The sequence below is a fragment of the Lynx rufus genome, unplaced genomic scaffold (genome assembly GCF_022079265.1).
Source record: "Lynx rufus isolate CCGP_SWC_20201006 ecotype Redwood Valley unplaced genomic scaffold, mLynRuf1.p SCAF_2, whole genome shotgun sequence".
Taxonomy (NCBI): domain Eukaryota; kingdom Metazoa; phylum Chordata; class Mammalia; order Carnivora; family Felidae; genus Lynx; species Lynx rufus.
This window is the reverse complement of record NW_025814834.1, coordinates 164,481,982-164,495,033: the sequence shown is the minus strand read 5'-3', so window position 1 is coordinate 164,495,033 and position 13,052 is coordinate 164,481,982. Positions and strand designations below refer to the sequence as shown.

The window sequence follows — 13,052 nt, the reverse complement described above, 5'->3', positions numbered from 1 at the left end:
CACACTTTAAGAAATGTTTCTTATAGAAGCATCTAACTGGACCCACAGCTTTATCCCACAGAGAGTTCATGTTCATAATTATCATCATGAGTCATTCAGAATGGGTTAGAGTATATTCATGTCTCTGAATTTTTAAAAATTTCTCCCAAAAAGGCTACAAAAAGTAGAGTGAGAAATTTTCATTATGGTTAAAAGGACGTATGAGACTCAAAAAAAAATAAATTTAAGGTATTTGGAAAATTCACTAAAGCATTTCCCAGCAAGGTCAAATGAGTTAATGCTTTTCTTTATGATTTTATTTGGTGGTTGAAAATCAAAAACATAAGAGAGGCTGGAGGGAAAGGTGGGGGAGGGGGTCAGTAATCATGTCATGTCATTCTTAGTGTTTAGAGAAACTATTGCTTATAATGATGTGATACATTCAAAGAATAAGATTTTTTGATACAATTTGATTAGAAGACAACAAAAAATTATTTTCAAAATTGTTTATGATTTTATATGCCAGAGTTTCACTCCATATCTCATTCCATTTATGAAGTTCAGTACAGTCAGCTAATAAAAGATTGAGTAAATACTTATTGCACATCAAAAAAATAAGAGATAAGGAAAACAGGTAAACCAACAAAAACAAGTTAAGCTCATTAGTCTGCCTTTAACTTCCATAATTTGGCTGAAATAAAAATACCAATTAAGTACCTCTATTGTATCTTTTATATCACAAGACAATCCTGCAAGGTATCTACTGTTGACAGAGGTTAAATAACTTATTTGACCTTCTTCCATTATACAATACTGGCTTTACTGCAACAAATTTTACTGATAGCACCATATTCATCACATTTGCTATTTATATATTTGGAAAATATGTATTAAACGCCCACTGTGTACAAAGTATTGTGCCAAACAATGTGAACAATGTAATAAAGAATGTGACTAAGTCCCTGGCTTCATACAACCTAGCCCAGGAAGCAGACATGCCCAAAATTACCTGAGCAGAAAACGAAGAAGGAAGAGAGGATAGATAGAAGGGGACTTTAAACATTTAATAAAATCAGCTCCCAGTCTGTCTTCTTTTAAGAGAAAATGTTTTACCAAATGGAAACCAACATGGCTACAATGAGCCCCTGAAAATGAGAAGTTCATTTTGCAGTTCGGTTCACTTTGCAGTTTCTATTTCTTTTAAAATAAATAACATCTATCTTATCAGGGAACTGCTCTGCAAACCAAGGTAGGGAACCCATTTGTTAGAGATGCTCATTTAAGATGTTTGATAAGAAGAAAACAGCATTCTAAAATCAGATAAATAAGTAAATGTCTTCAAGATGACTATTATCAGTTCCGAAATTTTTTAAACTTTTTTTTGTTAAAAAATTTTCTTAAGTTTATTTATTTATTTTGAGGGGGAGGGGGCAGAATCCCAAGTAGGCTCCACACTGTCAGCACAGAACCCAATGCAGGGCTTGAACTCAAATACCATGAGATCATGACCTGAGCCGAAATCAATAGTAGACACTTAACCAACTGAGCCATCCAGGTGCCCTCCATGCCCAAATTTGTAAACCAAAAATTGACAAAGTATTTAGTTTAGTTGAGTCTATTCTATCTTAACATGTCTTTTTTGAGCCTGAATTCATGAAATATTCAAGCAGCAATACATGTGTGCACTTCAGATAGAAGAGAAATTCTTATCTATGTTTTATTCTATAAAGAGTTTTTAATACTAAAGTAAAAGCCATTAAGACTTCAGACTTCTCACATTTAAAAAGCTCTGTGTAAACTTTTCATAGGAACTCTCCCAGAATTTAGGATCTATAGTTCAGATTTTTGATAGAAAGGAAAAGTTTCCAAATGACTTGGCATAAAGTCAGTGTAGTATTGATTATGCAGTATATTCAATTCCAAATATATGCCAATATTTAATGAGAGCACTCTATCAGATTAAAATTTTGAAATGAGAATTAATTCCAGGTAGCTAATGTGAAACATAATTATAATTATTTAAGATTTCTACTGTTTCTCATAATGTCTGGCTGTCAGGATTAAACACCATGAAGGCTTGCCCTTATAACTCTAATATGGTTGCTGTATTTTTTTTTTTAAGTTTTCCCTCATTCCAAGAGCCCAGGCATTCAAAGATATTAATGTACTAATGTATATCTAATATACAAAATACATGCATATGGGGTGACTGGGTGGCTCAGTCTGTTAAGCATTCGACTTTGGCTCAGGTCATGATCTCGCGGTTTCCAAGTTCAAACCCCATGTTGGGCTCTGTGCTGACAGCTCAGAGCCTGGAGCCTGCTTCAGATTCTGTGTCTCCCTCTCTCTCTGCCCCTCCCCTGCTCACACTTGTCTCTCTGTCTCTCTCTGTCTCTCTCTCTCTCAAAAATAAACATTAAAAAAAATTTTAATTAAAACTGCATCTATGCTGACCCTTTAAATATTTGTCCTTGAAGGTGAGTTTCAATCAACCAAAAATCACACATCTGAGTCTCTAATTCCATTTCTTTTTTGTATCCTAAAAGAGTCATGCTGTCCATCTTATTGGATAATACCACCTACCTTTCGGCCAAGACTCCTTAGCAATTAGCTTTTAAATTTAAAGCTTTGAATAATAAGGGTACAACAAAATTCCTCAATCTTGAATTACAGAATCCTCTGTAGAAGTTCTATAGTATAAACATCCATAATTTATCCATTTAACAAAGCATTTACCAGAAGGAAATCAAAGATAGATCTTGGAAGGAAAAAAAGGATGAAATCCAGAAACCAAGTATGTTTTATAGTAAATTGATTACCATAATTGCAAAGCTCTACTTTTTGTTGTTATTGTAAATATTGTTTTTCATTAACCCTCCATCTTTCCATATCTAAATCATGCAAAGGGGCAATTAAAAATCATTTTATGGCACAGATATCAAATGGAATTTTTAAAAGGTAGGATATCTTCTGGAAACAATACAAAGATTATACAGTAAAATGTTCCTTTATACTTTCAAATCGGCTAAAGCCAGAAATCCATTAGCCATATATTCTGGAAGCATAAAATTTTCAGAGTATCTTTTCATTCCTAAATTTTTTTTATTAACTTCATTTTAACTTAATAAGCCATTTCATTTATTTCTCATTTTTTCATTAAATTGCTATTTCCTCTAAAGTGCACACATTTTATTATAATCCACAATAGACACTGTGTTTATATAAACATGTATGTGGCCAAATGTGGCAATGTATTTTAAAATTTTATTAATTTAGCTGGGGCACTTGGGTGGCTCAGTCAATTAAGCACCCAACTCTGAATTTCAGCTCAGGTCATGATCCAGCCAGAGTTTCCTCTGGCTTCGCCCTGCCCAGGCATAGTTCACCATCTTTCGGGTCCTAACACGTGCGCTCATGCTCCACCTCCCCGGCGTGGCGGGCGAGACGGGCCAGTGGTGTGCTCTCGGCTTGTAGGTTAGAGCCCCACACCGGGCTCCACACTGGCAGCACAGAGCCTGCTTGGGATTCTTTCTCTCCTCTCTGCCCCTCCCGCACTTACGCACACACGCTCTCTCTCTCTTTCTCTCTCTCAAAATAAATAAATAAACATTAAAATTTCTCTAATAAATAAAAATTTCATTAATTTAACATATAGTCTTCCAACCATCTTTTGCATTTCCATTATGTATATCCAAATTATGAAATGCACAAATGTAGGTTATATGCATCACTTTCAAAGCATCATTGGATTTATACCTTGCAATTAATATTGCATAGTACTGTCCTTTATTTCCTCAGCTCTTTTTCTAGTCAGACACATAAGACAACCATAAGTATTCAAACCCCTCTTCCAACCCTTTCCATCATTGTATCCCCCAGCATCAGGTCTAACATAATGTTCCATATCAAGAAATGGTTCAATTAATATTAAATATTGAATTCATGTAATGAACCTAAAACAGTCATTACCAACCTCACAACATCCAATGGGATGAATTATGCCAAGATGCAGAGTTGACATCTGTGACATAAATTCCCACCTAGTCACTAGCACTCTGAGCTTGGATATTTCATGTACTGTCTCCGATCCTCCTCACATTTTCATCTTTAAAAAAAATTAAGGTTAACTAACAAGAAAAAAGAAAAGTTCCTCTGACATTTTGTCCTTCTGTTTGTGACTCCATGAAAATTCAAGAAAATAATAGTGACGTAATATTAATAGTAGTAGCTAACATTTGATTGATTTATAATTTGCCAGGCTTAAGCACCTGACATATATTAACTCATTTAATCTTTAGTGAACTTTCTAAAATAATGTGCTTTCTGATCTTTCAGAGTCCTCCTGGTATTTTGAAGCCATTCCCAGGCAGTCCTTAGTTGTGGCATTTTGAACAGTCCTCTTGAGGTTCACCAAAGCTTGGGTTTTAGATCCAAAACATGTCTGGGTACTAAAATTGCATGTAGAGTCCTAGTGTTTATTTAACTTGGTGATCTAAGTTATCAATCTGCTTATTTCCTTCTGGAAAATCAGCCCTGTATTTGAGTTTCCAACCACATAACTCTCATCTTTCACTTACAAAGCATGAAAACAAAAAGCTGATATTTAAAGTGATATTGAAAGCTCATTTATACATGGGATCTTTCTAGCCTTGAATTAGAACCCGGACTGTGATTCGGAACATCTTGAAGCCTGTTTTTTGGAAACAGACCCAGATACAAGGCCAGACTTCATCTAGCTATTCCTTTTCCCTGCTTTTTTACTCTGCTGCAGAAAACTAGGGTTCACTGGGGCCACTGGAAAAGATTTTACTTTCTTGGATTTCCTGCTACTTTATGAGCACAGTACCTTGATCCCCCTTCATGACAACTCTTCCCAGTTATTCTCCTCCCGGGAGCTCTCAGGAACCCAGCTTTCCTATTCTCTCCCCTTCGTGCATCGGTCCCATGGGAACCTCTGTTCTTTAGTTCTGCCATCCCTGGGCAGGAAGGATTAGGCTCTGCTTTACCTTCCCCGTCCTTAATTCAGACAGGTTTTCTTAGATGCCAAGGTCAACAGCAAACACTATCTCTCAGCTCTGCTCTCCATGTCCCAAGCTGCAGCCCCCTCATACTCCCCTGGTTAGATTTTCCTTCTTTCACAGTGTTCCCTTTTAAACTTATTTTCTGATAAATCTCTCAGCCTTCCATGTGGTGAATACCAAACTGCAGTAAAACCTAACCTCTGTTGCTAATACTGCCATTCCGACCTCCTTCCTGAACTCTACTCTTTTGTTTCTAAATATATGATCAATGTTTCCCTTGCACACATTGCCATGACCTCAAACTCCATTTTCATTTCCATTTTTCATTAATTGTATCACAGTTTGATTCTTATTTCTTATACCCATGTTCAATGAGATGCCAAATTTATAGATTTTACCCTAAAATTTTTCTCCTTTTTTAATCCATTTCCCCTCAAGTTTCCTGGCACTGTCCTAGCAGATAGCCTGACTTAGTCTTTCCACTTTTGAGAGCGAAAGCTCACATATGGCTACAAGAACCCAATTAAGCCAGAGTTAATACTATAATAAGAATGAGAGATTCAGCATTTCTGGAGATGCTAATTTAGGATTAAATGTTATTTCTACCAGTATTTTTAGAATGAATTAAGTTAATCCTGATAGGAATCTGAATGAGAAGTTAGGTTTTGCAGTGAAGAACAAAATTATGTCAGGAGGTGATATAGCAATAATTTCAAGGGGAAAATGTTCATTATTTTAGCATAATCAGTGAAATGCCAGCTCAAATCGATGGAAGCAATTGTAGTCTTATTATTTCAGTGAAGTATTGAGAGGAATAATGAGAAGAAATATTATGGTATCAAATTATTCAGCCCTGGCTGTGTGGCCTCAGTCACTTAGCTGGTCTCTCTGAGATATAACTCTTTCATTTATAAAATAACAGGATTAGCTTAGATCATGCTTGCTCTCACTCTCACGTTTTCTCTCTCTCATTCCCGCTCTCTGTCTCTCCAGAAAAGTTCTGTTTAAATGTTTCACATACTGAACTATCTCTCTTCATTTTGAAGAAAGGAATCTATGAACTAACCCCACATCCTATCAAGCCCCTCCACATTAGTTTAATCTCATGGTTGCTTCTTATGCTAAAGCCTAAGATCTCAACTCACTGGTATTTTTATTTTTAAATTCTCATTAAAACGATTACATACCTGGATCATATAAAAACTCTTTTCCCTGCATCGATTGTTGAAAAATTTACTTGAAAGAGCCAATTGTTCATGTGTCTAAGGCTGGAGAGAACCCCAGCCTTGAGACAAAACATTGATTGTGGCCCTTCACTAATCACATTCTTGCCAGATGTGACTACCAGGGAAACTTCTTATGTACCTCAGAGAAACAACTTCTCTGGAAATTTAACCTCTCTCTTTTCCTTCCACTGAGCTACGCTAGTACTTTATTTATCTCTTCTGATATTAATTCAATTCAGCAACTGCTGAGTCCTTACTACAGGTAAGGCATTTTCTACATTGTTTTTAGTTGTGTCCATGGCTAATTTCCCCTTCCATATAGTCACCTCTTTGATGGGAGCGTCCCTGTCTCATCTCTTTCTTACTTCCTATCCCCAGTGCCAAGCACAATGCCTTGGGCACAGTTAACACGTAAAGATTTATGTTTGATTGAAAAAATGGTGGAAACAGAGCAACCTTTTTTGAAGAACTTTTGATAAAAGTATCACTAAAAATTAACAGCTATGATTAATTTGCTATCTGGGTTCTGTGTCACTTATGCCCTTAAAATTGGTATTATTATTTATTTATTTTTTTTTTTTTTGAAGAGCCAGCCACAATCCCTCCCTGCCCAGTTGCTATGTCTCAAAGCTACAGCCTCAGCTCTCTCCATTTCTATTCTTTGCCTGGAGAATAGGGAACAAGTCAGATTCAAAACCTCAACTCCATGTCCCCCCATTCCCAACACAGACGAGGCAAAGCACTGGGCTGGGGTGTATATGGGTGGATTTACTCTGCCTCCTCTTTCTGTACAGTCAGTATAAGAACACAGCCTGTGGTAAGCACCAGGAGGCTCAAAATTGACATTATTTTGAGACTAGTAGTTGCTAAAACCAGGAATGGTGAAGTCTAATGGTGGACAATATACCATTGATGGCCTCCAAATCCCAAAACATTCCTTTTCCCTGAAACACCAAGATATTTAAATTTCAAACAACGCTCTGAAAATTCTTGGTGGGTTTGAGTTCATTCCAATTTCCAGGTTCTGAGTCTTCTGATAGAGGAAATCTGAGCACTCACAAAGTTATTAACAATATTTAACATTCAAGGACTCCATGGTTAAAATTAAGTTTAGAAGCACTTGGCTGGCTCATTCCGTAGAACATGTGATTCTTGATCTGAGGGTTGTGAGTTCCAACCCCATATTGGACATGGAGCTTACTTAAGATAAGTAAGTAAATAAATAAAGTTAAATTTATTTCACAATTAAGGTATGCCTTTTGGTCAAACTGAAGCATTAAGGTAGTTAGATTACTCCTCAAAAATAAACATACCTTTCACCCAAGTTTGCTATTTTCCTCATGTCAGATACAGATTGAGAATAAAAAGAATGTACCATATGCTGTGCTCTCTCTATTCCACATCACCGTCTAACCAGAAATAACATCACACAGAACCCAGTTGTCTGCTTTTAACTATAACTTAAAGCAAGAAATTTGGGCTGTGTAACAAACCCAAAGTTCTACCCAATTACTGTTTCCTGCCACTGCAACAGCCAATGCCAACCTTGATAGGCATTTCAATTAACTAAATGTTATTATACATATTAAAGGAGATATAGATAGATGATAGGTACAGATTTACATATATATATATATATATATAGAGAGAGAGAGAGAGAGAGAGATGAAAAGAGTAAGGAAAGAGAGAATGAGGGAAGGAAGGAGGGAGGGAGGGAGAGAGAGGGAGATTCTTTAATTCAAAATAAATTTAAACTTCTAGTTATATGGGTTTTCATGGGTTTACATTTTTGTGTCCTAGTATTTTCCTTATTTGTTAGATGTACTTTGGTTTAAAAAATGCAATATTTTAGGACTTTCTTTTTTATCACATCATTGGCCAACCAATTTTAACAAACTAGTGATAACATATATTGTGTCCCACGATTTTCATCTATGATATAAAGACTATCCAGTAATGCTAGAAGGCTGCTGTTTTCAATCTTATTTATTTGTTATTTATTTATTTTGAGAGGGAGAGAGAGAAGATGAGCAGGGGAGAGGCAGAGAGAGAGAGAGGAGAAAGAGAATCCCAAGCAGGCTCCCTGCTGTCAGCGCAGAGCCAACATGGGGCTCCATTTCAGAACTGTGAGATAGATCATAACCTGAGCTGAAATCAAAAGTGGGAGGCTTACCCAACTGAGCCATCCAGGTACCCCCTACTCTTATAAATTTTAAAAAGTCAAAAGCAGTGAAATATCTTGAGTGGTTATGTGAAATATTAATCATATTTTAAGAAAGCATTTAAAAAATAAAACAAAAAAGGCAATGGATTCCCAAAATTAGTTTCAGCAAATTGAAAATTGAAAAACTCAACCAATTAACTGGCTCTATTGTCCATACTTTGCCAAGTAGTCAATTTGGCTGACTCTTCCAAATCAGTGGCGTCCCAGCCTATTGGGAAAACAGTTACATAATTGTTGCCTATTAAGTTTCCAAGATTTATTCCTACCAAATTCCAGTAAGATTGGGTTTTATTTTGTCCGTCATGACAGTGAAGGATTATGGGATCCACTTTTGTATATATTAATAATAAAAATCATTCCAATCAAGAGAATCTGTAATTTAATGTAGAGAAGAAAAATTAAAAAAAAAGAAAAAAGAACCATGAGCAGTCACTACAGAAAATTTTTGAAATGTTAAATAATAGTCAGTTGGAATCCCAAAATTGAAACCTTAGGCTAATTATGTTTACAGTGGACTTGGGGGGCAGCCTGGGTGGCTCAGTAAGTTAAGCATCTGACTCTTGATTTCGACTTAGGTCATGATCTCAGCGTTCAGAGGATAGAGCCCCACATTGGGCTACACACTGACAGTGTGGAGCCCCTGCTTGGGATTCTGTCTCTCCCTCTCTCCGCCCCTCCCCCACTCTTGCACACTCCTTCAAAATAAATAAATAAACTTTCAAAAATGGATTTTGAATGCATAGATTGATGATTCTTAACTAGAAGATGGCAAGCATCTTCACTGTTACTAATGTCAATGTGCTTTACCTCTGAGGGATCGATCTCTTGGGTATATTAGATGGCATCCTTGAGAACCACTGGTATAAATAATGAATATACTTGGATTTAGCAATGGGAGAAATAAAAATGATCTCTTTCATATAAAAATGCATAAACTAAGAACTTTTCAGTAAGGCAAAATAATATTTAATAATACTATGAATGCACAATCATGTGTGTCATGAGTGAAATATTTGACCTTGCCGATGGATTTATTCTATCAGAAATTAAATGGCAAGAAGGCAATGGTCCTGTGGGCACTTCCAAAACATCTCAACTAAGTTCCTGCAAAAAACAAGCAAATCAAAAGAACAACCACAGAACAAGTACCATATTTCAAACACATTTGGCTCTTATTCACCAGTGTATCTCCATGATTAGCAGAGTGGCCAGGACAGTCCCAGAGAGGACATACCGGATGCTTCATAAATATATTTGTTGAATTAATAAATTGAGTCATACTGGATGAAATTAATTCGTTGTTTCCATAGTTACAATTCTGTGAATTTTAAAAACTGATAACTTGTGGTTGCTCAATACTCCCTTGACTCCTATGATGAGAAACAATGGTGAAGTGACATACAAGTATCTTGCATTGATTGCCCTGTTTTATTTGTGTGTTTACAGGCAAATGGACATAGTTTTGTACATATGGAACATGAAAAAGCTGTATTACTACTGAAGAGTTTCCAGAACACAGTAGACCTAGTTATTCAACGTGAGCTTACTGTCTAAATATTTTTTATAAATAGTGAAGATACGTCTAGCCAGACCTAATGTTCAAAAAATAAATTTATACATAGAAACAAATTTTGCCAATTGCTGGACCAATGGCAAACATTAGTGCCAAATGTATAATACTATATGTTAGCACTGATCATCCTTAAAAATGTTAACTATATAAATATGATGTTCATGTGGTTATGTATTAGTTTTAATTGTCAGCCTCTGGCTGTGCATTGGTGCAGTTTTGTTTTTGTTTTTGGTTTGTTTTTTTAATCAAATAAGTTTCTTCTCGAAGTGGATTTCATATAATTTCAGAGCACGGAAGCACATACAAGCTCTTTACGAATTCTGCTCTCCATCAGAAACACTGCCTCAAAGTTGTATATGCCTTTATATAGAAAATACAAATATAAAGAATTGTAATTCCCATAAAATATTTCTAGCACAGGTATATGTTGGCATATATACAAAAAGAATATAGAGAAAAATAATATTTTCATAAACTAAACATCTCGGATTGAGAAAGAAACTATATCTTAAAATAAGACTTTACTATATTGAATCTTTTTCAATAAAAATTACATGATAATGCCTTATGAAAGTAACTGTACATATGGTATAAAGTGTTTATATTTGGTTCCATATTCATTTGCTAAATTCTCATAACACAGAGTGAAATATTTCATAAATTAGCCATTTATCTCTGGGACCTGAATAAAAATAGGACAAACTAATTTGTTCAATGCCTTTAGCTAATTACAATACACACAGAGTTAAGATACAGACTAAAGGTCATTATAGATAAATCTTTTTCACCACAAATTTAAGCAGTGAATGATGGGTGGCAGGAAAGATATTGCTTTATTTCTTTCAAATTTATGTTGATTATAAAATGTAGCCCCTGTGATTTCTTTACTTGTAAATGTGGAATTTATTTGTGTGTTGCTTTATCTAATTTGCTACTTTTAAATCATTTAAAATGAGTTTTGGAGATTGATAAAATTTATCATTAAGAAAGACTGTTGTTAGAAAGTTATGGTGGATGATTAAAAAACTTTAGTATTTAAATATGAAACTGCAAATATAATTTCTCAGAGCTGTGGTCTACCTGTAATATTAATTTCAGTGCCTGTTTTTGTGGGCAAAAATAGAGAAAATACCTTTTTTCCAAAAAAGTTTCAAAGTATATAAAATCCTGAGTCTGTCTTACTGGAGAGAAAGACAAGCATAGTTAATATAGAATTAGTTATTTTTTACATTAGAATTGTTTTCCTCTATAAATGATCAAAATTCATTTTATAATCCTTTAAAAATATTTCTTTTATATATTAGTCATTAATTTGATTAAAATGTTCATTTGAAATTCCAGAATAATTTCCCAGAGTTGGTTGTATGCATGTTCCCCCTCATAGTTCCACATTATATATATATTATATATATATAATGAATTTAGTTTATATGCTAGTGTTTCAAGTATTCTATAAGGATTTTCACAATAGTATCACATATTGATGTCACCAAAGCTCTGAGAGTAATATTTGTAAGTTAACTGTTTTATGGGGACATTGAAAATACTGTATTTTTGTAGGGTCTATTAAAATGAGTGTCACTTATTAGAAGTACAGTGGTATTTTTTGGCAATAGAATTTGTCACTTGAAGGCAAATGATACTTCACTTTATAGATGATGCACTAATTTTGATGTTGCTTTATGTCAGGGTGACATTATACCATGATTTTATAGGGTTTGACATTTAGCAAATGATTAAATGATTGGCCTATTTAATATGTTTCCCAGAAGTAACTTTTAAATGCATTTTAATATATTGACAGTTTCTGATGAGAAATGTCTTTCAGAGCCTAATTTTCTTTGTCAAACACTCACACCAAACCATGGTACCACTGTTTCCAGCTCCTAGTATAGAATGATCGTCATGAATCAAGATAGATGCCCCCCACCCCGCCACTGGCCTCACAAGATCACGTAAAGGAAAAACAAACTCATGGGTATAGTTTGGTGGCAATGAAGCATCTCAAGTCATCCCATCAGTTTTGTTTAATCTTTAACAGGAGAGGTGAGAGAAGAGCCAGATAGAGGACTTCCCAAGTCTCTTCTTATGTCAGGTTTCCACATCAAACCCAGGGTTTCAGGAGATGCTTCTGAGACACAAAGCTGAGAGGATCATAGTAAACACCTCTGCCACTCCTGATGTGACAACGTTGTCCTGGGCCAATGCTTTAATCCTTCCTCTCCCATAGGAAGTGAGAAAAAGTGAAAAGGGATCCCTGACCAAATGGAAAAGAAATGTGATGTGCCAAAGCACCTCATTGTCACTTGTACTGCCATGCTGCATACTGAGAAAAGGCAGGTAATAATGAAAAGAAGCATTTTTTTTTAGATTGAATAAAATCACTAATTACTTAAGGGGGTTAAAAAATCTAATTTATTCCATACGTGACCAAAACCAATAATACATTAATTTGAGTATTGACTTTTTTTGGAATAACTGCTTTTGCCGCCTGAATTTAGAATCTGGCCCCTCACCAACCCCACTCCTCCCCCAAAAAGTTAAAGGTGTGCCTTTAAAAAAAGAAGATTGACAACAACAAAGGAGTGGAATTCATGATGACTCCAATAGACTCACCTCTTGGTCTTTGATTTTTATTGAGATCTTTTTCCTGAGGCAGCTGTCTATATCTGGTGGATCAGTAAGACACAATGAAGGGGAATGAGAAGGATCAGAGGTGCAAAGAACAAGCACTGAAAAATACTGGTAGAATTCCTACAGATTTGCAAGCCAAATAGACATTAGTGGACAACTTGTAAAAACCAACTTACATGGCTTATAATACATTGTCACAAAAGCTCCCTTATGATAATTTCCACCTTCAGACATAAGTCATCTAGACATAGTAATTTCAAAATATGAGTGGATTTTTGGCAAGGAATACTCAAAATCAGTATAACATGCTAATATTTACATCGTGCTGATTTATCACTCATTGAAACCTGTAAAATACATGCATCCCCGTTAATTAGAACTGTTAATTATATAAG

At 35.2% G+C, this 13,052-nt stretch overlaps 1 protein-coding gene and 1 non-coding gene across 3 annotated transcripts in view; one reads left to right on the top strand and one right to left on the bottom strand.

Moving 5' to 3' along the window:
• Positions 1-10,004, top strand: part of LRRC7 (leucine rich repeat containing 7) — a 448,351-nt gene extending 438,347 nt beyond the window's left edge. For both annotated transcript variants that reach the window (XM_047084407.1, XM_047084406.1), the window contains one exon: positions 9,897-10,004. In XM_047084407.1, coding sequence (XP_046940363.1) covers positions 9,897-10,004 — 108 coding nt within the window. The remainder of the gene's footprint in view (positions 1-9,896) is intronic.
• On the bottom strand, positions 6,931-7,060 carry LOC124516837 (small nucleolar RNA SNORA51). Its single transcript, XR_006963225.1, has one exon. It is a non-coding gene; the product is annotated as a small nucleolar RNA SNORA51 (small nucleolar RNA).
• Positions 10,005-13,052: the final 3,048 nt, after the last annotated feature.